Genomic DNA, 27,631 nt, shown 5'->3' on the forward strand with positions numbered 1-27,631 from the left:
TAGATTCTCCAACTGTTTACATCTCACTACATTTGCTTCATTTTTCTTTGTTTTTTTCTCTAAATATATCCTTTTATTTTGCTGAGCCATTTGAAAACAAATTGTAAATATCAGACACTACCATTAAATCCTTCAGCATGCACTATCTGAGAATAAAAAAAAAAGAAGTACATTTAAATACATAACATCTAAGAAAACTGATTTTCATTCAACAATATAATTTATTTTATAATCCACATTCAAATGTACCCAACTCTCCCATAAATGTATATGGCAAATTCTATTATTTGAAGATGGCCACCACAATTTCTCTCCCTTCTAGAACCTTGTCAGTCTCCTACAAAGAGGTCGAATCTAATTCTGCTCCTTTTGAATGTGGGCAGTCTTTTTTTTTTTTTTATTGTGGTTTAAGTGAAAATTTACAAATCAAGTCAGTCTCTGATACAAACACTTACATACACTTTGTTATGTACTCCTAGCTGCTCTCCCCCTAATGAGACAGCACATTCCTCCTCTCCTCTGTGTATTCTTCATGTCCATCCCACCAGCTCCTGTTCCCCTCTGCTTTCTCATCTCGCCTCCTGACAGGAGCTGCCCACACAGTCTCATGAGTCTACCTGAGCCAAAAAGCTCACTCCTCACAAGTATCGTTTTCTGTCTTATAGTCCAGTCCAATACCTGTCTGAAGAGTTGGCTTTGGGAACAGTTCTAGTCTTAGGCTAACAGAGGGTCTGGGGACCATGACCTCCAGGATCCCTCTAGTCTCAGTCAGACCATTTAAGTCTGGGCTTTTATGAGAATTTGAGGTCTGCATCCCATTGCTCTTCTGCTCCATCAGGAACTCTCTGTTGTGTTCCCTGTCAGGGCAGTCATAGGTGGTAGCCAGGCACCATCTAGTTCTTCTGGTCTCAGCCTGATGTAGTCTCTGGTTTATGTGGCCCTTTCTGTCTCTTGGGCTCATAATTACCCTGTGTCTTTGGTGTTCTTCATTTTCCTTTGCTCCAGGTGGGCTGAAACCAATTGATCCATTCTAGATGGCCACTTGCTAGCATTTAAGACCCCAGACACCACTCACCAAAGTGGGATGCAGAATGTTTTCTTAATACATTTTGTTATGCCAATTGACCTAGATGTGTGGGTAGGCTTTTGTGAGAGCGGAAGTAATGCTGTGACTTCTGAACCCGAGGCAATTCTATTTCTGCCTGGCTTGTTGGAGCACTATCGATGGAACCCCAGAACCATCTGACTGCCTTAAAGTCATCCCGTGAGGCAACCCAAATAAACCCATGGGGAGGGATCTCATGGAAAAACCGAGACTACATGCGCAGCTTCCTGCTGCTCCAGCCATCTCTTCTCCTGGTTTAAGTCACCCACTAATTGTAATCTCATGAGAGACCCTGAGCCACAATCACTGCCCTTCCCAAATTCTGACCTGTAGAAATCACGAGAGATAATAAAATGGTTATTGTTGTTTTAGGCCCATATGTTTTGTTATCCAGCAGTAATAAATAGAAAGGTCACTTTTACAGATGCTTAGTTTTTTGAAAATTCAGGATCCAATTAAGCTTTAAGGTTTATAAATTGTATTAGGTTATTATATCTTTTAGTTTCTTTTAATCTAGAATAATTTCTCTCATAAAACAAACAAAATTTGTTTTTTTTGGAAAGTTCAGAATAGTTGTTTTATAAAATACATCAATGGTGGAATTTGTCTGATTGCTTCTTCATGATTAACCAAAAAAAACAAAAACAAAAACAAACCCATTGCCGTCAAGTCATTTCCAACTCATAGCAACCCTATAGGACAGAGTAGAACTGCCCCACAGAGTTTCCAAGGAGCACCTGGTGGATTTAAACTGTCAACCTTTTTTGTGAGCAACTGTAGCTCTTAACCACTACACCACTAGGGTTTCCTCTTCATGATTAGATTCATGTTAAAATTTTATTGTCAAGAATACAAGAAGGTATTTTAAAATTTCTTTATTAAAAAAAAATCTTATTGAGTCACATCAGGAGGTTTGCTCCCCCCCCCCCGCCGACCTTTTTCATTCAATTGTATTAATTTGACTAGGTAACACATTGCATGGTTAAAAATCAAAGCTATATAAAGAGGTTTACCCAGTAAAGTGTGCCTCCCATCCTCCTATCCCTCTCTTCCTCTTGTTCATCCAGTCTCTTTAGGTAACCATTTTTATTATATTCTGTCACACATCTTTCATGGATGGTTATTCAGGTCATTCCCATTATTTGCAAATGTATAATTCTGTAATTAATAACTTTCTTGCAAAATTGACTTGTGTTTGTGGTAATTGTTCAAGGTAGAGTCCTAAAAGTAGGATTGCTGCACCAAAGCATAAATGCACAAGTAGACTTGTTAGATATTGCTGAATTACTCTGATTAGGAGCTGCCCCTGGGTAGCGCAAAAGGTTAAGTATTTTTAAGTGCTCAACTACTAGCCGAAAGGAGGGTGACAGCTTGAACTCACCAGAGGCACACTGGAAGATAGTCCTAGCACTCTGCTTCAGAAAAGTCACCAAAACAAACAAACAAAAATCCCAAACCTGCTGCCATCTGGTTGATCCTGACTCATAGTGAAAGGTCAGGCAGTCTTGGAAAACCTGTGGAGCAATTCTACTCTGCACACATGGCCTCACCTTGAGTTGGAATGGACTAGATGGCAACTAACAAAAACAATAGCTAACAACAACAACACCAACAACCACCACCAACAAACAACAACAATCATTCTGCATACCTACCAGGGTGTACGTTTTCCCACAGCCTGGCCAACAGAGTATTTTGTCAATCTTTTGAATTTTTGCCAATCTTAGAGATGAGAAATGGTATCTCAATATAGTTCCACTTGGAATTTTTTTGATTATAAGTGAAATTCAGCACCTTTTCATAAATTGAATGACTTTCAAAAGGATCTCTCTGGGTGCCACACTGACAGAAAATGAAGGCCCAGTAACGCAAACCCTCTGGAGTCAAGTGAAGTCAGCAGTTAGGTTTTCCAAGGCAACCAGGTTTTCCTTAAAATTCAAAGGCTTTTTTTTTTTTTAGTACACATGTAGGCATCTGAAGCTAATGTGCCATGATTTACTGAGTACTACTATGTGACAAAAACTTTGCCAGGTATTGTGGATATAAAACAGAATAAGGCATAATGCTTTCTGTCATGGAACTCACAAACTATTGGAAAAGAAATATAGTTGATTACAGTACTGTGAGCAGGTTATGTTAGGGTTATGTCCAGGTGCTATGAGAACACAGAGGAGAAACATCAAAAATCAAACTCGAGGGTCAGGGGAAGTCTTCTCTAAAAAGAGGATGTACGGGCTCAGATTTGGAGGAAGGTATTTCAACTTGAGGAGGTGACACTTAAAAGCACAAATCGAGATAGTCATGTGATGTTCAGAGAACTACAAGTCCTTCTATATGGGTGGAGCTAAAGAAGCCCACAGGAGATTATTGAAAGACGAGACCAGAGAAGTGGGCAGGAGACAGATTTGACTTTTTTTTTTCCAAATAAAGAGATTTTGTGTTTATTCTGAAGGCTATGGGAAACTATCAAAGGATTAAATAAGAAATAACATAAGATGCATTTCTTTAACTTAGTATCTATTTTCTAAAATTTCTTAATAATATCCATTCCAATGGCATGAGAGTTTATCATATTCCTATAGCCTTAACTATGGAAACCAAAAAGACTTCGTCACACTTTCTTGTGATACTCTTAACCTTACAAAAAACAAAACACACCATAGTTAGTTGAGAAGGGCATTAAAGAGAGGAAAACAAGGCTGATATGAGGGTAGCAAATGAATGCAACAAAATGCTTTGATTTTACAAGTTTAAAGGTCCCATCAATTTATACCCCCACATATCTGTCAGTTTGTCGTACTATGGGGACTTGAGTTTGCTGTGATGCTGGAAGCTATGCCACTGGTATTCAGATACCAGCAGGGTCACCCATGAAGGACAGGTTTCAGCTGAGCTTCCAGACTTAAGACAGACTAGGAAGAAGGACCCGGCAGTCTACTTCTGAAAAGAATGAGCCAGTGAAAACTTTATAAACAGCAGCAGAACATTGTCTGATATAGTGCCGGAAGATGAGCCCCAGTTTGGAAGCCACTCAAAAGATGACTGGAGAAGAGCTGCCTCCTCAAAGTAGAGTCAACCTTAATGACTGGGATGGAGTAAAGCTTTCGGGACCTTCATTTGCTGATGTGGCATGACTCGAAATGAGAAGAAATAGCTGCAAACATCCACTAATAATTGGAACCTGGAATATACAAAGTATGAATTTAGGAAAATTAGAAATTATCAAAAATAAAATGGAATACATAAACATTGACATCCTAGGTATTAGTGAGCTGAAATGGACTTTATTGGCCATTCTGAATCAGACAATCATATAGTCTACTATGCTGGGGATGACAACTTGAAGACAATGGTGTTGCATTCATCGTCAAAAAGAACATTTCAAGATCTATCCTGAAGTACAACACTTTCAGTCATAGGATAATATCCATATGCCTAGAAGGAAGACCAGTTATTCAAATTTATACACCAACCATGAAGGCCAAAGATGAAGAAACTGAAGATTTTTATCAGCTTCTGCAGTCTGAAATTAACAGAACATACAATCAAGATGCATTGATAATTACTGGTGATTGGAATGTGAAAGTTGAAAGCAAAGACGGATCGGTAGTTGGAAAATATGGCCTTGATGATAGAAACAATGCTGGAGATCAAATGATAGAATTTTGCAAGACCAATGACTTCTTCATTGCACCTACCTTTTTTCACCAACATAAACAGCAACTACACACATGAACCTCGCCAGATGAAACACACAGGAATCAAACTGACTACATCTGTGGAAAGAGACGATAGAAAAGCTCAATATCATCAGTCAGAAAAAGGCCAGGGGCTGACTGTGGAACAGACCATCAATTGTTCATATGCAAGTTCAAGCTGAAACTGAAGAAAATCAGAGCAAGTCCACGAGAGCCAAAATATGACCTTGAGTATACCCCACCTGAATTTAGAGACCATCTCAAAACAGATTCGACCCATTGAACACTAGTGACCGAAGACCAGACGAGTTGTGGAATGACGTCAAGGACATCATCCATGAAGAAAGCAAGAGGTCACTGAAAAGACAGCAAAGAAAGAAAAGACAAAGATGGATGTCAGAGGAGACTCTGAAACTTGCTCTTGAGCATCGAGCAGCTAAAGCAAAAGGAAGAATTGATGAAGTAAAGGAACTGAACAGAAGATTTCAAAGGGCCTCTCAAGAAGACAAAGTAAAGTATTATAATGACATGTCCAAAGAGCTGGAGATGGAAAACCAAAAGGGAAGAACACGCTCAGCGTTTCTCAAGCTGAAAGAACTGAAGAAAAAATTCAGGCCTCAAGTTGCAATAGTGAAGGATTCTATGGGGAAAATATTAAATGACGCAGGAAGCATCAAAGGAAGATGGAAGGAATACACAGAATCATTATACCAAAAAGAATTAGTTGACATTCAACCATTTCAAGAGGAAGCATATGGTCAAGATCTGATGGTACTGAAGGAAGAAGTCAAGCTGCACTGAAGGCATTGGTGAAAAACAAGGCTCCAGAAATTGACAAAATATCAATTGAGATGTTTCAACAAACGGATGAAGCACTGGAAGTGCTCACTCGTCTGTGCCAAAAAATTTGGAAGGCAAATCCCTGGCCAACTGACTGGAAGAGATCCATATTTATGCCTATTCCCAAGAAACGTGATCTAATCAAATGTGAAAATTATCGAACAATATCATTAATATCACATGCAAGCAAAATTTTGCTGAAGATCATTCAAAAGCAGCTGCAGCAGTATATTTACAGGGAACTGCTAGAAATTCAGGCCGGATTCAGAAGAGGACGTGGAACCAAGGATATCATTGCTGATGTCAGGTGGATCATGGCTGAAAGCAGAGAATACCAGAAAGATGTTTACCTGTGCTTTACTGACTATGCAAAGGCATTCGACTGCCTGGATCATAACAAATTATGGATAACACTGCAAAGAATGGCAATTCCAGAACAATTGTGCTCATGAGGAACCTTTACATAGATCAAGAGGCAGTTGTTCAGACAGAACAAGGGGAGACTGAGTGGTTTAAGGTCAGGAAAGATGTGTGTCAGGGTTGTATCCCTTCACCATACCTATTCAATCTATACGTTGAGCAAATAATCTGAAAAGCTCAACTATATGAAGAAGAACGGGGCATCAGGATTGGAGGAAGACTCATTAACAACCTGTATTATGCAGATGACACAACCTTACTTGCTGAAAGTGAAGAGGATTTGAAACACCTACTGGTGAAGATCAAAGACTACAGCCTTCAGTTTGGATTGCAACTCAACATAAACAAAAAATCCTCACAACTAGACTTATAAGCCATATCATGATACATGGAGAAAAGACTGAATTTGTCAAAGATTTCATTTTACTTGTATCCACAATCAACAACCATAGAAGCAGCAGTCAAGAAATCAAAAGACGCATTGCATTGGGCAAATCTACTACAAAGGACCTCTTTAAAGTGTTAAAAAGCAAAGCTGTCACCTTGAAGACTAAAGTGCATTTGACCCAAGTTGTGCTATTTTCAATCGCATCATATGCATGTGAAAGGTGGACAATGAATACGGAAGACCAAAGAACTGATGCCTTTGAATTGTGGTGTTGTTGAAGAATATTGAATATACCAGGAACTGCCAAAGAAACAAACAAATCTGTCTTGGAAGAGGTACAATCAGAATGCTCCTTAGAAGCAAGGATGGCGAGGCTGCATCTTACGTATTTTGGACATGCTATCAGCAGGGATCAGTCCCTGGAGAAGGACATTATGCTCAGTAAAGTAGAGGGTCAGCGAAAAAGAGGAAGACCCTCACTGAGATGGGCTGACATAGTGGCTGCAACAATGGGCTCAAGCATAACAATGATTGTAAGGATGGCACAGGACTGGGCAGTGTTTCATTCTGTGGTACACAGGGTCACTATGAGTTGGAACCAACTCAACGGTACCTAACAACAACAATGGCATCAATTTATAAGTGACATCAACAATTGTTTTAAGATAAAAATTGCATTATTCATAGCTTCAAAAGTACCTTAGACATTTTCCCTTAGCTATAACTGTTTATTACAGCTATTCTCAGGAATACTTATTATTTTATTTTTTTCCAACATGGGGAGGCATTGCTTTTTCCTAGATAATAGTCTGAAATTTTAAGCCATTCACACATTTTCCTGTTACCAGGTAACTACGTCATATTAAGGGGTAATGTGCCTCACATTAAGGCCAATTTAACCAGGAGTGAGGGAGTGATGTGTTGTAGTGGTAGAAGCACTGAACTAAGAGTCAGGAAGGCTGGAATTTATTGTCAGAATATTACATGAGTGACTTTGGACAAACTAGACCATGTCCTTGGGATTCCAGTTCCTCCCCTGTACAATCAGGAGATTGGAGAGTTGACCTTCCAGCTAATTGTCAGTTTTCTGTGTTATGAGAGGTCCTTATCATTTGTGAAAACTCACCAAAGATTCGGGCCACTGGTAACTTTTCTGAATTCCAAATTTCATTTACTTCTAAGCAGAGCATCTGCTAGAATGCAGTTTTGTTAAAACTAGGCTTGTTATTATTCACATCTGGATATGCCATAAACTAAGTCATGCCCGTGAAACTTAACTATAAATGAATTTAGTCATCTATTTAATAAACATCTAGTGACCTCTTATTATATTAAAAACATTGATCTAGACACAGTGGGAAGCACAAAGATAAAACACACATAATTTCTTCAAGAAGAATGCCCCTAATATAGGAGACAAGATGGGTACACAAATAACCACATGGTGAGGTAGGTGTAAGGTGACACAGGAGAAGGAGAAATCAGTAGGGACAAAGAGAAACTCAGGACTTGAAAAGCATCCACTGTGTTCAAGTTAAAGCAATAAGTAGAGACCAGCTTTGTCTTTATAAACCCCAGGGCTGCCTGGGCCCAGAACACCCTCCAGGTCCTGTGAGCCATGGTTGTTCAGCTTTCCAAAGCCCCGCACACCCATTAGGTGAGGTAACTTGAATGAGTCTGAGCCCTTAAAACCAGAGGTACGCAAAACAAACAAAAAAACATATATAATAGGAAGGTAATCACATGTGTGAAGAACAGAACACAACAATCCAGGCCCCTCTGGTTCATGAAACAAGTATCACTCATGTTTTGTCTGGGAAATATCTTATTAAGACTTATCAGATTTCCCTTCCTTTCAGATTCATTGTTCTCTTGTACCAGATCATTAGAGAAGTCAGTTCTCTTCCTTAAAGGAAAAACAAAAAACAACCAAACCCACTGCTTTAAGTTGATTCGATTCCAGCTCAGTACATGTTAAATAACAATTAGGTATACGGCATCATGTTTAGGCACTGAGATGGTTTTGGAGACCAAAAATACATTCTCTACTGCAAGGACCAAGGAGTCCTGGTGACACAGTAGTTAAGTGCACAGCTGCTACCTGAAATGTTGGCATTTCAAAGCCACCAACCACTCTGCAGGAGAAAGATGTGGCAGTTTGCTCCTGTAAAAATTATAGCTTTGGAAACCCTATGGGACAGTTCTACTCTGTCCCTATAGGGTTGTGATGAGTCAGAACTGACCTGATGGCAATAGGTATGTACCACAGGAGCAAATGGCCTAATGGGAAATGGGAAACCACAGTGATGGATAATGAGTGCTTTGGAAAGAGTCTTCAGAGGAGGCTACCGGAACACAGAGAAGGGGCCTCCAAAGAGAGGTTAAGAATGCTTCCTGAGAACTTGACTCTTTAGCTAAATTTTAAAGAATAAAGAGAGTTACCTCTATTTTAAACTCCGGGCAGGCTACAGTTCTCTGGTCACTCATAAAAAAAGTTTACTCCCACTGCGTTTTTAAATCTCACTACAGATTTGGGCTCGTTTTCAGTTCTGATACCTTGATCCTAAGTCCGTGATTTCTACATAGCAGTTTTTGGCAATCCTCGATGAAGTATATCTCCATTTTCTTCCTCTGCAATATTTCTCAGATTCACCTGATCATAAGAATCACCTAAAGCTCATGATAAATATCAGATCCCCAAACACTCTCTGAAGACTCTGATGCATTAAGTCTGCATTTTTTTAATCAAGTGTTCCAGATAATACTGATTACGGGGCATGTTCAGGAATTCCCTTTCCACCGGCTACAGTTGGTGCTTTATCATTATCATCATCATCATGCATTTTTTTATATATTTACTTTTGCACAAAGGGTTTTTTCTATCAGAATGTTCTCTAGGACTGGTAAGAAATAAAAAAAAGAAGCATAAAACTTTACATTAGGAAAATGAGTTTCCTTTCAGATGAATTTCATAGATAAGCACACAGACGACACATACACACACACAGATGATAGGTTTTAAAAATACCAACGTAGATGAATTTCTATTTAGGCAGGCTTCCTTTTCTGTGTGAGTTTTTTTTGTAAAGCTCCCATGGGTATCCCCTCCCCCTCTTTAAGATACTCTTTCTATTCAAGTCTATGTTTATGTTTCTTCTTTGATAAGAGAAAAACTTAGATTTCTTTTCTGAAGATTTGGGTAGGAAGGTATGGAGGTATGGTGGATGGATGCTATATCAAACGGAGAAACACGGAAAATGTTTAATAAAGTGTGGGCATAAAGGGATTGAACAGGAACTCCTGTTAGCTGCTGCTTCTCTGTGGGGTCTAGCGATTTGTTGAAGGAGGTATGATAATGCTGTGCAGTGAGGGATTTGCTCTCCTTGACTTTCAAGCAAGTGTGGTGGGAGCATGCATCTCATGGCAGCCCACAGGTCTTTTTGCATTAATAAGTACAGTAAGCCCTGGCTATATCATCAAGCATGTTGGAGGGAGGCAAAGCCTTTAACAGCAATCAATTGTTAATGACTCAAAACTTAGAGTCTGTTTATTGAACAAGAGCATAAGCAAAGACGTAGGACATTTTGTGATTAGCAGCAGACACTGAGGCAAGAAGCTGATGTCTTTGTTCAGAACATCTGGCAAGATAATTTGACTCCCTCAAGAGGAACAGCCCTGTCTAAATCAGAATTATTTGCTTAATCACACTAGTTAAATGTTCGCAGCTCTCCCTTACATACAGGAACTGAAAACGCATGATAAAATAAACTGTATACTATGACTGGTTCCTTCTGTATAGTTATATGTGCCATAAATTATATAGGATTCTATGTACTGAAGGCAGGTTCAGTCATTGTCAGTAAATGTTTTTGTCATCTTAATGAGTTTCTGTTCTTAGTCCCTTTCTACATATTATTTTATGTAGGTACCTAAGTAGGAACTGACTTGTAGGCAATGTTTTTTCTTCTTTTTAAGGTGAGTAGAATCTTCCTCACTATGTTTAAAAATGTATCTGAGGGCCTTCTGTGGACTTTAGACTTGACTAAAAATATATGCATCTGGGTGTACTGCATGTTTGTGTAGAAGTTTTGTCCTTGTGTGGTGTGTGTGTGTGTGTGTGTGTGTGTGTGTGTAGCTACCAGTGACTCAGGTACTTCTTGTGGCTCTCTCCTACAGGATAGCACAGGGCAACTCTCATCACCTTCCTGAATCAATCATAGTTCAGGGTCTGTTTCTCAGCATTGCAGGCTTTGAAACCTGACTCAGCATACTCAGAGATAGCTCATTTCTCAGGGGTATGTACCACAAGGAGCAAATGGCCTAATGGGAAATGGGAAACTACAGTGACAGATAATAATTGCTTTGGAAAGAGTCTGCAGAGGAGGCTACCAGAACACAGAGAAGGGGTACATACCTTTGTTAGAGTTAAACTAACAAAACCCATGAAACCAATAAATTAAAACAGATTGACAATCTATTAGTTTTAATGAGGAATGGTAAATTACAGAGGAATTGAAAAGGTTGGCAGTTCAATTCCAACAGCTGCTTCTTGGAAACCCTACGGGACAGTTCTACTCTGTCCTTTAGGGTTGCTACGGGTCCGAATCAAATCAATGGCAATGGGTTTGTTTGTTTGTTTTGGTTTTGTACAATGAGAGGGTCCTCTTCTGGTGGTCAAGTTACACAGGCAGTATTCATTAATCAAAGGAAAATTTGTATTTCAAATTGCTGTCTTCAGTTAGTACAAGTTTTTATGATCAACCTATACCTATACCAAAAACGAACTCAAACCCATTGTGTCGATTCTGACTCATAGCAACCGTACAGGACAGAGTAGAACTGCCCCATAGGGTTTCCGAAGAGCACCTGGTGAACCTGAACTACTGACCTTTTGGTTAGCAGCCATAAAACTTAACTGCTATGCCATCAGGGTTTCCACTTTTCCTACAGTGGGATCTACATAGGGAGGTGGAAACCTTGGTGGCGTAGTGGTTAAGAGCTATGGCTGCTAACTAAAAGGTTGGCAGTTCGAATCCACCAGTCGCACCTTGGAAAACCTATGGGGCAGTTCTACTCTGTCCTATAGGGTCGCTATGCGTCGGAATCGATGCGATTGCAATGGGTATATAGAGAGGTAAACCGTAATGGGAAAGTTGTCAGTTGAGTTTAGAATCTGTAAAAGAATTAGAAGAACTGAATGCTTAATGATCCCAAGCTCAGATACCTTGATGGGCCCATCTCCCACTGAATCTGAACTTACAAAGTCTGTTGATCAAAACTTCTGCATCCACCACACATCAAAGGTTCCAAGGACTGTTACACTGGAAATAGTCATTCTGATCTAGTCAAGTCTTTCTCTCCTGTAGACAGTGTCAACATTTGCCTTTGTAAGTCTTTATAAGTATTGAATTCATTTGATAGAACTTTCTTTAGCAATGAAAATATACTGAACTGGGTAAGAGTAGAATATTCCAGATCAGGGAGTTATTCCATCCAAAGAGTCTTTAATTATCCTGTTATAGCCTATATTCCAGTTTAACTCTGAGTGGCTCCTAATTACAGCTGCCCCTCACCCCAATACTGGTAAAAGTTATTGTAACATCATGGAGTTACACAGACATATGGAAAGAAAATTTTAAAACCTTATTAAAGTCCTGTTTACATTTTCTTTTTCAACTCAAATGTGTTTGAAGTGCCATAGATATGCCTCCAATACATTCCAGTACACGTCTATCTTTTTGTAGGAAACTACAACCTCAGTGAGTATTCACAGAAAATGGCACTTTTAATTGAGGCCTATGGTATTACTTAAGCTTACAATAGTTATCTTTCAAATCCACTATAATTAAAATTCATATCTTTCCTACAGCTAATATATCCTTTGGTTCCCAGGTTTTCTCTTTCTTATTCTGACCTAAAAAAAGAGTGGCACCTGTGAAATCACTAGCATGTCCCTGGAACTTCTCAATTTTAATAAAGCTTTATCTAAACATTTAATTTTGCAATAGAGAATACATAGGGAACATGCTACTACTCCTCACTCTGTTACGCTGGGCAGCATCACTACCTCATGGTAACACTCTACCCCACTGACCCTAGACTGGGGCTTCTCAACCACGTACTCCCAGGTAGCAGCGACTGCTTCCAAAAACTAGAGACGACATGCCAGAGGAAGTTCATTTTGTACTCCTTAGGCAAGGTATCTGAGAAGGTTTATCATTTATTTTGAATCCCAGTGTTTATCTGGAAGTAACTGTCTTCTGAAGGTGGCCTGAATCAGGAAAAGGAGGTTTTGAGGGGAAGTTTTTAATTCCTTTATTCCCTGTGAATCTCCACATCGAGACAAAAAAAAAAAAAAAAAGCCAAATATTATTGTTAAAGGCTTGAAAAGTAGAGAGACTTGCTAAACATTTGAAGTTTCCTCAGTTAGTTTAGTCCAAGTTGGTGTTCAAGATCAACCCAAGCTTTATTACAAGTTTTTTTTTTTTTTAAATTAAGAAAGTAATTTGGTTTTAATTAGTGAAAAACATATTAATTCCTATTACAAAATGGGTGAAATTATTAATAGAAATCCATTGTAGATGGATGGTCTAATCTTGAATTTCTTCCATGTTAAATGAAACTCATTTAATCTAGAAAGTTCTGAAATAACAAAGTTATTGTAAGTACCAAAGCAACTACTGATTAAAAGGATCAAATGTATGGTTATCTGTTCACAGTCCTATTGCTCTGTGATGAAAGGAAATATGAAACATCAGAATTTGATAGATGAATGATTAAAGGATCTTAAAGTTATTGGTGAAAACGTTAGCATTTCAACTGAGTTCTTCAGTTCATAAACAGGATTAGGTTTAATTCTTTTGTCTGTCTATTGCTGGCTGAAATGAGAAGAAAGAGAAACAGAAAGCCTTATGAGGTGGCTCAAAGGATATTTCCATCTGTAGCTATGTTAGCAGATTCAGATTATTTCTGATGTATAAATCAGACATTTATATTTCTGAGGTTCGATGGTTGAGAAACTTCCAAAAGGTCAAATGCCACACTATCCAAAACTATCCAGTCTTTGGATATACATGCATATTTTGCCCAAAGATGAGTTACCCTTACTTATATCTCATTTTCTAGGAGTTAAAAAATAGATATGGTTGGTGAATACAAGGAGGATGATGAAAAATACTTGCAATTTTATTTGCAAGGCCAATAAAATTAAGATCAAGAGAGGAGTCTTTCAAAATTTATTCTATTTATCCATTATTCAGCTTTTACACTGATAGAATCTTTTTCCACGTTTAAAGATAATTACATATTTTCATCTCGAATATTGCTAATGCCAAGGGCAAAACCCATATATCTCATGATAAACTTGGCTTTATCTTTTACGTTACAGATTTTCCAAAAGGAAATAAAATCACTTCTTTTCCCTATACCAAAACACAAAACCAAATCCGTTGCCGTCGAGTCAATTCTGACTCACAGCAACCCTATAGGACAGAGTAGAACTGCCCCATAGAGTTTCCAAGGAACGCCTGGTGGATTTGAACTGCTGACTTTTTTGGTTAGCAGCTGTAGCACTTAACCACTATGCCACCAGGGCTCCCTTTCCCTATACAGTTTACTTCAATCAGTTCTTCTTTCTCCATACAACTTCATAATTCTTGCCTCAAGCAAAAAATGTGTAAATGGGTCTTTGTAAGCCAACCACAGGCACACAAGCATTAAGAAGTAAAGGACGAAGAACAGTAGCCTATTATACAGGGCTGCTCTGCCTCAGCCTGGGACACAGCAAGGTAAGACCTAACATGAATAAAGATGTAACTTATTTGCTTATTTTACTCCTGCCCCACTTGCATATACTTTAAATAGGAAGAAAAGGAATATTAGAGATAATGGTCACCTACATGAGAATATTGGGAATAGGAGAGCTTTATAGGTGAAAAATCTCATTCCCCAAAGAAGTAAGAATCTCTGAATTCTGATCACTTTCCAATGTAGAGGAGGATCTGCTGGAGTGTTTTCCTGGCTCTGCATCAAGTTCCGCATGTTAATGGTGCTTGTAGAATCAGTTTGCCCCCATTTCTAGATGTTTCCATTTGGTTTTCACTGCTGTTTTAGAGCCAGAACACCATACTGATTTGACTGATAACTTCCTGATCATTGGTTTGTCACCGTAATTTTCATCCATCCGGTTATTTTTCATTATTTATTTGGAGAAGAGTTCAAAGTACTTACTGGGTTGAGGACCACAGTGAAGAAAAGTTCACCTCCTTGGATACTCTTATCCAGCTCTTTAGGACCTCCTGGATATTCTTTGTAGAAAATCGTGTGAGTGAAAAGCCCACACGTTTGTCTTGGGAGAACCTGAAGAGAAAATGAGTACGTAAGGAAAAAGTTCCCTTCAACCAATTAATTTGTTGAATTGGAATTCTCTATTTCTTATGGAAGATGATGCATAAGCTGGTGTCATTATTCAGTTCTAAATAAGGCTCAGAAGATCCTTCGCACTCTGAGAAAGCAAGGATGACATCAGTACAGATGGAATGCTGAAGAAAGTTGAAGAAATATTTTAAAAATAAGATAGGCTTGGGGTTATTTTAGTCACTGATCTATTTTAAATCACAAAGTCAGTACTTCTAATATGAAGCCTAGTAGATTCAAGCATCTTAAGCAATTAGAAAATATAGAAGAAATAAAAATGATACTTAAAAAATATTTAAATTGGCTATGCTACATTGTAATTCTAGTTGGCAAAAATTTTAACGATAATACTTTCTGTCAAATTCTACACATGCATTAGAAAATGAAGTCAATTATTAACTTAATGTGCTTCTTAGGAAATGACATTTTTAATTTGAACAAATATTTGAGACACAAATCACAGTAGCTTCTCTGGAAGGACTACTGCAGTCTGTAGTTGCTGCCTCAAATTCTAAGTCTGAAGTTTGCCAGTTCCAAAATTAAGAGTGAGAGTATGCATTTGGTTAGTAATTTTTTTAAAAAAAGTCACACACAAAAAAATTAAAGGTCACTTAGTAAAGGTCTTCTTTTTCAGCTATGTATTTGAAGGCCATTATTTGCTTCAATTAGACAGCTTGTGATAAGGATATTTTTTAAAATTCTTACAGCTCTCCTGGTAAAATATCAGTGCAATTATAAAAGATGTGAACTGAAGCTGTCTGTACAAGATGGTACAGGCTTCAACTAAATCTTATATAGTGACTTTATGATATGATCTGTGTTTGTCACTATACATTTGAAGTAGCAGAAAATTAATGAATATACTTTGGAGAGCTACAGATGTTTAGAGAATCTTACACAGGCAGACCTGCTTATTGTTCTAAGAAATTGATCTTCATATTTTCTGTCTTGATTCTTAAAGCATAGTGTTAAATTTCATCCAGTGTTTTCAAAATATTACCTGTTCAAGACTTCCATTCTTTATAAACTTTCTAATCCTCCATAAATATACTAGTTCATTTTCTTTTAGTTTGAATGTATTATAATACATTTTAATCTAATCACTGGAGTGTTTTCTTAGAAAATATTCTCGGCTCTATCGACATATCATATAATGCTGTGTAAATGGAAACTCTACACATCCTATTTGTTTTGGTAAGTTGGTAAAGATTATATTCTTAGAGGCCATTCCACCTTGATGACATGGTTAAAAAGGCTTCAGTTTAACGTACAGACTCTTAGCTCTGGTGGTCTCTATGTTTAAAAGCATTGTAAAACTAGTTGCTGTCAAGTTGATTCTGACTCATGGCAAACCCATGTGTGTCAGAGTAGAACAGATCCATGGCTGATATTTTCAGAAGTATATCACCAGGCCTTTCTTCCAGGGCACCTAAGTGTGGACTCCAACAGCCAACCTTTTGGTTAGTAGCTAAGCATGTTAAATTTCTGCACCACCCAGGGACAAAAGCATTACACATTCTCATAATGCTATGCACAGAATCAACCAAAAAAAAATAACTAAATGCAAAGGTAATTCTAACTGGATTATACATATTTACTAACAGTTATTGGAAATGTCATATTCTGGAAATGAAAGATTTATATGACATGTATTCATTTATTTAACGAATACTTATTCTAAAACTCTATGCTAGTCCATGTGGGAGAATGTGAAGATGTACGTTTTCTATTCCTGAAGAAGTTAAGATATGTTGAGAGGCAAGGAGAAATAGCCAAAAGCTACGTAATACAATGCCCGCATGTAATTAAATGTTAGGTTAGCATTACATTGAAAGTGTACGACTCTGTATTACTTTTAGGGTTTAGTTTGAATATATGGCTCGGAAAGGTATGAAATACATACAGGGCTGTCCTGGGAATTTGATTGCCTAGCTGATTCTGTGCAAAATGGACAGAGAAGTGAAAAAGAAATCTGAGTTTTTTTCAAGTTTTCAAATTACTTCCCTTTGAACAGAATGAAGAGGAAGTTCCAGAATTTACCCTCCAACTCTGGGGAGGACCATACTTCCTGGGAGGAGGAGAGTCATTGTGAGCCCTAGGAGGGCCAGTGGACCAGGACACTAAAGAGATAATCAGGAGTATGATAAGGATCATATTTGACTGGCTTGCTCCCAGAATGCAATGGTACAGGCTGTAGAACATGTTCCTTGAAACAACTCTCTTATACTAGGGAAGGCATAAGAGAGTTTTTAAAACATTCTGCTGTGAACTGCTCTCTAGAACTAGTTCTGGGAATAACACTATCAAATTCAAACTCTGAGGAATTTACGAGCCACTGGAAACCTTATAGCTGCTAACAGTAACTGGGATATGCTTATCAAAGCCATGGCCGACAATGGGACCTGAAGCCAATATCCTGTACCTAAGGTCTAAAGCTGAAGCAATTGCCCATAAATGCTTCTGAAGGCTACCAGTAAAGACTGACAGTAGGATTAATGAGAGTCTCCGCCAATGGGCATGACTATTAGAAACAGTAGGTGGATAATGAGGGTTTCTGGTCTAATTGCTTAGAGGTCTCTGGCTCTCTCCAGTTGCAATGAACAAGTAGAGAGTACGGGTTTTCATTCAGTTCCTTACTAAATGAGGACTGCCCATTAGATAATACAATAGGACTGCCCAGAGATTCCAGTTAGGACTCAAACGCCTTGAAATGTAATTGGCTCCTGTGCTCCCAGTGAAGGAACAGCGATGATGTATTATAGGAGTTCAGAGAAGGGGAATGTTGAAAATATAGAAATGAATTAGGGATAGCAGGATAAATAGCTGGTATGAGAGGAAGACAATGTGTTTCATTTAAGGCATTTTGAGTCTGATTTGTGAATGGATCATTAAGAAAAAAAGGTTTTCATCATTCATCCCATACAACAAATTATGGACATGATGTAAGGTACACTCCTCAGTTCCCTGCTTTTTTTTTTTTTTTTTTGTAGTCTCTTCCTAACCAGATGCCTCTGAGTGGATTCCAATTTATGGCGACCCTTTGTCTGTCAGAGTAGATTTGTGCTTCCTAAGGTTTTCAATGGCTGATTCTTCAGAGGTAGATTGCCAGGCCTTTCTTCTGATGTGCCTCTGGGTGGACTTGAACCTCCAACTTTTCAGTTAGCAGCAAGCCAGTTAACCGTTTGCAGGATTGTTGGTTCTTGAGATCTCAATTTGCATCTCTGTGTGGATAGAACAGCAGCCCCATCCTGCCTCTTTTCCTGCATACTCAACTGCCTGCTGAACAAGTCCTGCTCGGAAATTCTTATCCAAGAGCTGACAAACCAAATACAGAACGTTTCCCTAGATCGCTGCAAAAGTGGAACCACAGGGACAGTTCCATCAAAACAGAAAACCTATTAAAGCCTTTATTACCTGCAAGATCCAGGCATTTTAATACAGGTAAAATATGTTTTCAGGCGAAATGAAAAATGAACATATCTCATGGGACGTATCCAAGCAAGTTTTTTGGCAGTACAGAGAGAAACAGAAACAAAAGAGAACAACATTGAATAAAGTCCTTAGAAACTTAAGCTTACTATTCTACAAAGGCTACTTATGATATTAAAATGACAAGAGAGTACTGAACGCTTGTAAATGATAACATAACCCAGGTCTCCTAACCTCTCTCTGGTCAGAAGGCTGGCAGCTGGAGGCACAGTGAGTTCATTTCCAGCAGAGGAAGGGCAGGCTGGGATACAAGGTGGCCGTGATATCCCCATTTAGCATTTACAACCGTTTCATTGAGGGAAAAGTCAAGGTAGGAGTTGATCCAAATTAAATGTCATTATCCATTATTTAGTTTTTGCAAAAAAATAAAAATAAAAAATTTTTATTTTATTTATTTTTTTGCAGATATTATAAAACTGTCTGAAAGGAATCATTTACACCTAATTCTAGAACGTAGACATCTGTTCAAACACATCAGCTTGACAGAGTTATGGAGGCTCATCACAGAGTGTTCTGTGTGGTCTCTCCAGCGTCTGAATCTAACTCAGGAGGCCCATTCCTAACATGACCAGTACCTTCCCTGGATTTTCTGATTTGAGGAAAATTTGGATTTAACTACTTACTCTGTATGGGCTCAAGAAGGTTAAAAAAACAAAACAAAAAAAAGGCTACGAAGAGAATTAGACAACGGATATAAATGATTTCATTGCCATTGTTTCTCATTTCTACTCTATATCGTTGCTGTTGTTAGGTGTCACAGAGTCAGCTCCAACTCATAGCGACCCTATGTACAACTGAATGAAACACTGCCCAGACCGGCACCGTCTTCACAATCATTGCTATGTCTGAGCCCACGCTTGTAGTTACTGTGTCGATTCATCTCACTGAGGGTCTTCCTCTTTTTCACTGACCCTCTTCTTTACCAAGCATGATGTCCTTCTCCAGGGACTGGTTCCTCCTGATAAAATGTCCAAAGTATGTGAGACATAGATTTGCCATCCTCGCTTCTAAGGAGCATTCTGGTTGTACTTCTTCCAAGATGGATTTGTTCGTTTTTCTGGCAGTCCGTGGTGTATTCAATATTCTTCACCAACACTATAATTCAAATGCATCAATTCTTCTTTGGTCTTCCTTATTCATTGTCCAGCTTTCTCATGCATATGAAAAAAAAAGCATATGACATGACTGAAAATACCATGGCTTGGGTCAGATGTCACCTTAGTCTTCACGGTGACATCTTTGCTTTTCAATACTCTAAAGAGATCTTTTGCAGCAGATTTGCCCAATGCAATACATCATTTGATTTCTTGACTGCTGCTTCCATGGGCATTGATTGTGGATCCAAGTAAAACAAAATTCTTGACAACTTCAATCTTTTCTCTGTTTATCATGATGTTGCTTATTGGTCCCATTGTGAGGATTTTTGTTTTCTTTATGTTTAGGTGTAACCCATACTGAAGGCTATAGTGTTTGATCATCATTGTAACCAAAACCAAACCCCTTGCCATCAAGTTGATTCTGACTCACAGCAACCCTATCAAACAGAGTAGAACTGCCCCATAGAGTTTCCAAGGAGCACCTGGTGGATCTGAACTGCCGACCTTCTATAGCTATTAATGATTACTCAGGACTCCGCATGTGGTTTGTGGCTGAAAATGGTTGAGTATTTTTAGCCTAATATGTAAAGAGTAGAACAAAGTTTGACTGATTGTAAAAGGGCAACATGGTTAATATATACAAAGTTGGTGTTAGTTTTGCATATTAATAACTTTTTGAAGAAATGATGGCTTCTAGAAATTATCTGCAAGTTAGCTGTACTGTTTTCTTAGTATTTTAACATCAGTGCCTCCTTAATACCAGTAATGTCAATGACATTTTAGTTATTTTTAAAGAATTGTAAAGAAGTGATTTTAATTAAAACATTCTTTGCTATGATATGACAAACACGCTTGCTGCAGCATGTGCCTTTTCATACAGTTAAGCTTTTAATATTTTGGTATTTTTTGTTCTTACTTCACAGGAGAAATGTAAATCTGGCAGAATAAGCTGTACCCTAAGCGTAATGGAAGAAGCTCACCATGATGTTTTTGTGGATGAAGCCCCTCCGGTATCGAGCTGGTTTTAGATGTGGATACTCTTCAGTGCTGGTGATTTTGATATTCCAAACCTTCTTCCAGGCTTCATAAAGCTGAACGTGTACAGGGTAGACACCCGAGTGGTGTGGGGCCACCGCGTAGCCCATGTCAGTAGGAATGCCGTGCTCCTAAGATCAAGCAAACATTAGTTAGAGCATGCGAAGATTTATCTTGATCCTATTTTACTCCCGGATTTTCAAGTGCGCTAAAAATTAATTTGTTTAAATCCACATCCCTAACTGCATAGTACAATTAAAGTCATAAATATTAACACTGCTAGATTTCATGACTTGCAGCCATTCTAATGTTGATGCCGTTGTGTTTGAGTGGCAGTGGGTCAGGACTAGCGATTTTAATGAGCTATCTGAAAGAGCCTCCATTTAACACATCCTCATCATAGCCACTGTTATGGGTTAAATTGTGCTCCCCCAAAATATGTGTTGTAAATCCTAACCCCTATACCTGTGCTTTTAATTCCATTTCAGAATGGGTTTTCTTTGTTATGTTGATGAGGCAGCATTAGTGTAGGGTGTGTTTTAAGTCAATCTCTTTGGTGATATAATAGAGCAGATTGAGTAGACAAGCAAGCAAGCACAGACAGGGGAAACTATATGCCACACCACATGAGATCTCCAAGGAGCCAAGGAACAGAAGTTGAGAAGACCAAAGAACCTTCCCCTAGAACCAGTAGAGAGAGGAAGCCTTCCAGAGCCAGCCTCCTAACTTGTGAGAAAATAAATTTCTGTTTGTTAAAGCCACCCACTTGTGGTATTTCTGTTATAGCAGCACTACACTAAACAGCCACCTAGTCCTTGCAACTGCTCACAATTACAAGTTAAATGAAAAACACTTGCTACAAACAACACTCAGTGCTCCCCATAAAAGAAAATCAGCATTTATGAGTGGGATAGAACACATTCCAAGTTCACTAAGCCTGCTGGCAAAACTTTCTTTTGCCTAATGCCCAGTTTCCATCACATTTGTCACATTTCTTTTGGCCGCTCAGTGTATGGGCCAGTAATAGACGTTCCCGGCTTGAGAAGCACACACTTCTGACTGGATACTATAGTAAAATTCTGTAGAGCAATTTCCTTTGAAGTAGAAGCCCTGCATATAATGAAAGTAGGAGGTTTGAAAGTGTCAAATAATTTAAGAATTTTAGTTAATTTGAAGTAAAGCTTTTGTACATAAAATGACTTGAGTTAAAAAAATTTTTTCAAAATTATACACACACAAGAAACAACTAACCATGTGTTATGGTACTTCTTCTATTCAGATGTTATGTCAAGTCCAAAAATAAATTTATGTGTATCTGGATTTTTTTTTTTTGGAGGGAGGTTGGGACAATACTGTCTAATTGTGAGTATTCTTCTCCATTTGAGATGGTCCATTAATCCTGATAGAGTCTTTTTGGCATAGAGAAAAATAGCACAGGCATAAAAGATGAAACTTGTCTTTTATAAAAAGAACAGCCATGGCTTCAGTAGTTGACATGTATTTTTTCTTCTGAATGCTTTTCTACTTTCCAGTTCTGTACTTTTCAATTGCTTTTACAGTCTCCTCAACTTCCACTCAAAGAGCTTCCTTTCAATTAGTCATGGCTCTTCTTCAAGCCAAAGAGAAATTTTACATACAGAGAACCACAGTGTCAGGCTGCTAAATGTAATGGATTATAGAAATACACTAGAAATTTAAATGGGAAAAGTGGAAAAAGTATGGATAGCTTTATTTTTCAACCTAAATAGTAACAGGAGAGGAAGGAAGAATACGAATAACTGAACACAGAAGGAAAACGAGTTGCAAATGGTTTGCCGTTAACTACGTGTTCAGACTCCTTCGCAAAAACAACCCACAAAATTTGGCGTAGACCTAACGACATAGCCTTGTCTCCTATTAGCATCTGATCCCTCATTTCTGATGATTTCCCTCATGTCTTTGCTATACACTGTACACACTGTCCCCCCAACTGTAACGCCCTTTTCCTCTTATCTTATAAACTCTATTTATTGTTCAAAACTCAGACTAGCCAGCTATAGTTGAGGATGCTGAAATGGGAGCCACCGTATTGCTGCTGTGAGAAAGAGAATGGGTGGTACTGGAGGTGGATGGACTATGCCTGTGTTTTAGACAGGCAAAAGGAAAAGTTTGATGTTTTTCATTTTACTGCATCCTTTGTGGCAATTACCATAACTGTGCAATTATTTAGAATGCCACTAAAAATAGAATTGAAAAATCTCATTGCTTTTTTTTTTCTTTTTACTGGTTTTTAATAACTCAAAGAAAGCAGTTTTTTTCAACAAAGGATCATGAACCAACACATAATTTTTGTTAGAAAAGGTCAGAGAAATACTCATCTAAAGTGGTTTAAAAATACGGTTGGTATAATAATGGGTCAGATGAAAGAAAATGAATTTCAATCCTCTAAAATTTGCAAGAAAGTATATCAACAGATATAATATATAGTCAGTTGTGTCTTTAAGAATCATGTAATAAAAAAATGGTCCCACACGTAGAGATGTTTCCCTTATTTTGGACTGTTTCACAATATTTAGGAACCAGTGTACACACAGATTTTGTTTTTCCCTGTAACTTTTAACACCAAATAAACACTGAGGCTCTTTAATCTTGCTTTTATTTGTGTGCTGGTGCAGTGGGGCACAGTGGTGGCAAACTTCACTTCTGGAGTCAGACACATCTGGCTCATTTCCCTTTCCCATTTGCCAGCTGTATGGCTTTGACTACTAGGATGAGACTCGTCCCCTCTAAGTCTCATGTACTGCTCTCTAAAATGCTGGTCTTAAGTGTACTTACATCAAAGTAACTTGGGGGTGATTAAAAGATATAATGTTCTTCATTCTCCTTTGGTCCAAGTGAGTTGAGGCCAATTGATGCTTCTTAGATGGCTTCTTGCTAGCATTTAAGACCCCAGACACCACTCTCCAAAGCGGGATGCAGAATCTTTTCTTAATAGATTTTATTATGCCAATTGACTTAGATGTCCCCTGAAACCATGGTCCCCAAACCCCCACCCCTGCTACGCTGGCCTTCCAAGGGTTCAGTTTATTCAGGAAACTGATTTAGTCCAGTTGTGCTGACCTCTCCTGTATTGTGTGTTGTCTTTCCCTTCACCTAAAATAGTTCTTGTCTACTATCTAATTAGTGAATGAATACCCCTCTCCCTCCCTCCCCACTTTCGTAACCATCAAAGTATATTTTATTCTCTGTTTAAACTCTTCCTCGAGCTCTTACAGGGAGCAGGAGAGCAGTGGGATGCAGACCTCAAATTCTCGTAAAAAGACCAGACTTAATGGTCTGACTGAGACTAGAAGGACCCCAAAGGTCATGGTCCCCAGACCTTCTGTTAGCCCAAGACAGGAACCATCCCCAAAGCCAACTCTTCAGAGAGGGATTAGACTGACCTATAGGATAAAAAATGATACTGGTGAGGAGTGAACTTCTTAGATCAAGTAGAAACATGAGACTATGCGGCAGCTCCTGTCTGGAGGGGAGATGAGAAGGTAGAGGGGGTCAGAAGCTGGCTGAATGGACACAAAAATAGAGGGTGGAGAGAAGGAGTGTGCTGTCTCATTAGGGGAAGAATAACTAGGAGTATATAGCAAGGTGTATATAAATTTTTGCATGAGAGACTGACTCGATTTGTAAACTTTCACTTAAAGCACAATAAAAATTAAAAAAAAAAAAGATAGAATGCATGTAAAGCATTTAGCAAAGTTCCTGAAACACGATACATATTCAGTGAATGTTATGATTGTTAGCCTTACTACCCTGCCTACATTGCCTTTATGCCCTACAATTCTATCACTCAAATATAATGTGGAAATTATGAAACTAGGGAGCCATTCTTTTTTTCCACTGTAAGAGATAATAAGAGATAAGTCTTCCCCCCCACCCCCCCACTTCCAGTGTGGATTTGGGGATTTTCTCTCCAGAGATTGCTGTGGTAAACCCTGGATTCTTCTTCTTCTTCTTTTTTTTTTTTTTTCAATAATTTTGCTTTAAGTGAAAGTTTACAGTTCAAGTTAGTTTCTCATACAAAAATTTATACACACATTGTTCTGTGACCCTAGTTGCTCTCCACATAACGTGACAGCACACTCTTCCTTTCCACCCCAGATTTCCCGTGTCCATCCAACCAGCTCCTGTCCCTTTTTGCCTTCTCATCTCACCTCCGGACAGGAGCTGCCCATTTAGTCTCATGTATCTATTTGAGCTAAGAAGCACTCTCTTCATGGGTATCATTTTACGTCTTATAGTCCACTCTAATCTTTGTCTGAAGAGTTGGCTTCGGGAATGGGTAAACCCTGGCTTCGACCCTACTACCACTTCCTGGGCCTGCCTCCCTCCTGATCTGTCCAAATGCCTTACAGCTCTTCCATGTAGTTCCGGCCTATGATTTATCGAGCATTTGTAGGAGGTCTCTTTTAAATGAATTTTAGATAAAGGCAACATAAATTAATCCCAAATCTTGTATTCAATCCCCAAAAGAATACCTGACATCCTACTGCATAGAAAAACTGGGGCTAAGATTGAAGGTAGTATGTTCTGGAAGGTAGATCATCATGTCTTAGAAGGCTTAGTCATATTGCTAAACTCTTGGCTAATTACTCTCTTCCCACTCTTTAGATCTGAGATCAAATATATTTTATTTGGTAATATTGGGAAAAAGGTGTGCTGGTGACGTAAACGGTTAAGCACTAGGCTGCTACCTGAAAGGTCAGTGGGTTGAACCCACCAGCTGCTCTGTGGGAGAAAGACCTGGGGATACTCTCCTGTAAAGATTACAGCCTAGAAAACTCTTGCGGACAGTTCTACTCTGTCGCATGGGGTCACTATGAGTTGAAATAAACTCAGTGGCACCTAACTACAACAATATTGAGGAAAAAAGTATAAAATAGTAGACATTTTAGCTTAAAAAGTTAATTTTTCATTTTTTAAAAAATTGACCCTTGACTGAAAGTAGTATCTTGGATCCAGGAGCTCTGTAATATATGTCAAGATTTTCCTAGCGGAGGACATGTATCAAAAAGACTGGGGAATATGACTGTTAGTATAGAATGTATGTTAAATATTTAGAACACCAATGGGATTAGTTATTCTAATAATAATAATCTAATTAGTTATTCTCAAAATTCAATTCTTGATCTCCACCTCAAAGCCTCAACAGATCTGCTCTTTTTCCAGAGGTCTTCCATCTATCAAATGACACCATCAATCATCAACCAACCAGTTGCTGTGTGGGAAAGATAGATGCTATTCTTAACACCTCCTGCAGCCTCTTGCTGAATGCCACCAAGGTGATTCCAGCTCGTGGTAATCCCACGTGTGCAGAGTAGAACTGCTCCATAGAGTTTTGGAAGCAGATTGCCAGACCTGTCTCCCAAGGCACCTCTGGGTGGGTTCAAACCACCAAACTTTTGGTTAGCAGTCAAGTGCTTAACCATTTGCACCACTCAGGGATCCCTCCTGCAGCCTCATCCTCTCCTAAATCCAGTCAATTATCATGTTTATCCATACTACCTCTAGTTTATATCTTAAATCTATCCACTTTTCTCCAGTTCTATCATCATCATCATCCTAGTCCAAACCACCATCTCATTCCACTGGCTTCTAGCATAAAAAAAAAAAAAAAAAAATTTTTTTTTTTTCCTAGCATAGACCCCTAAATATTCTCTCCATCTCCTCTCTGCCTCCTTCTGACTCATTTCCTACGCAGCAGGAACAGCAATATTTAAAAGATCATATTTGGATATGATCATGTGACTTTCTATTCAAAATCCTTCAATGGATTCCCCTTACACTTAAGATAAAATACAAAATTCTAAGCATGGCCACAACCCTGCATGACTCTTGTTTCTCCAGCCTCATTTTGTACCACCCTCTACTCCTACCTGTTTTTTAGTTACAGATACCTTTTCCTTGAACTCTCCAAGTACTTGCCTACCTCAGTACCCTCCCATATGTATCCTTCTTTGCCTGGAATGTTTTACACCAATTCGTCAACTGGATATATCTTACATCTTTTTTAGATAATTTATTCTGTGTCCTATCTGCAGAATAGTCTTCATTAACAACATTCAAACTAAAGTAAGTCCCTATTGTGACTTGGGAACCTGGTGGCGTAGTGGTTAAGTGCTATAGCTGCTAACCAAAAGGTCAGCAGTTTGAATCTGCCAGCAGCTCCTTGGAAACTCTATAGGGCAGTTCAACTCTGTCCTATAGGGTCACTATGAGTTGGGATTGACTTGACGGCAGTGGGTTTTTTTTGGTTTATTGTGACTTGTCTTAGTAGCCTTCGATTGTCTTTCAAAGTACATAGTGCAGTTTGTAAGTACATATTTCTTTGCATAATTTCTTAATATCTCTCCTCTTCACTAAACAATAAGTTTCATGAGGTATGGTCATGGCTCTGTTTTATACACACAGTAAGGTTTCTGGGTGGTGAACATGGTTTGCACTGGACTACTAACCTAAAAGTTGGTAGTTGGAACCTACACAGTAGCACCATGAAAGAAAGGCCTGGTGATGTGCTTCTGCAAAGACTACAGCCACAAAAAGCTTATGGGGCAGTTCTACTCTTTAACAGAAGTGGTTGCCATGAGTTGGAATTGATTTGACAGCAATGGGTATATGCCCAGTGTCTTGCCAATAGTACTCAACAAATATTAGTGAACAAGTACCTGAACTGACTCTGGCCACTTATTCTAATTTTTCCTTTCTCAGTTACCTCAACTAAATTGTAAGTGCTTCTGCAGAATGGACACATAGTAACTCACATGAAAATTTACTGCCTGTATAACTAATACTTGAAGCAGATAAACTGCAAGCTTTGAGACTGTAGATAAAAATTATTATCCAAGTGCAAAACAGATAGACTTTTTATTATTATAAATTCATATTTTAAATTATGCTGGATAGAACTAAAAATTATCAGGTTTTCCTAAATATTGCACTTAAATATTTCCAGACAGACTGAAGACAGTACAACTTTATCAAGAAAAAAGTCATGCTGTATTCCTTAGAAAAATTTCTTCCCAAACTAAAAGAAAAAATTAGTATTCAGGTATTTGAACAACACAGTAAGTTTTGCTACAGAAAAAAAGATTTTCAATTACTATTTTTG

General features: G+C 38.4%; 1 protein-coding gene across 3 annotated transcripts in view; it reads right to left on the minus strand.

Moving 5' to 3' along the window:
• LOC126076837 (bifunctional heparan sulfate N-deacetylase/N-sulfotransferase 3) overlaps positions 1-27,631 on the minus strand; it is a 226,761-nt gene that overhangs the window by 82,378 nt on the left and 116,752 nt on the right. For all 3 annotated transcript variants that reach the window (XM_049885458.1, XM_049885460.1, XM_049885461.1), the window contains exons 5-6: positions 20,433-20,618; positions 14,681-14,809 (exon numbers count right to left, since the gene is read on the minus strand). In XM_049885458.1, coding sequence (XP_049741415.1) covers positions 14,681-14,809; positions 20,433-20,618 — 315 coding nt within the window. The remainder of the gene's footprint in view (positions 1-14,680; positions 14,810-20,432; positions 20,619-27,631) is intronic.

This window comes from Elephas maximus, chromosome 5 (genome assembly GCF_024166365.1).
Source record: "Elephas maximus indicus isolate mEleMax1 chromosome 5, mEleMax1 primary haplotype, whole genome shotgun sequence".
Lineage (NCBI taxonomy): Eukaryota > Metazoa > Chordata > Mammalia > Proboscidea > Elephantidae > Elephas > Elephas maximus.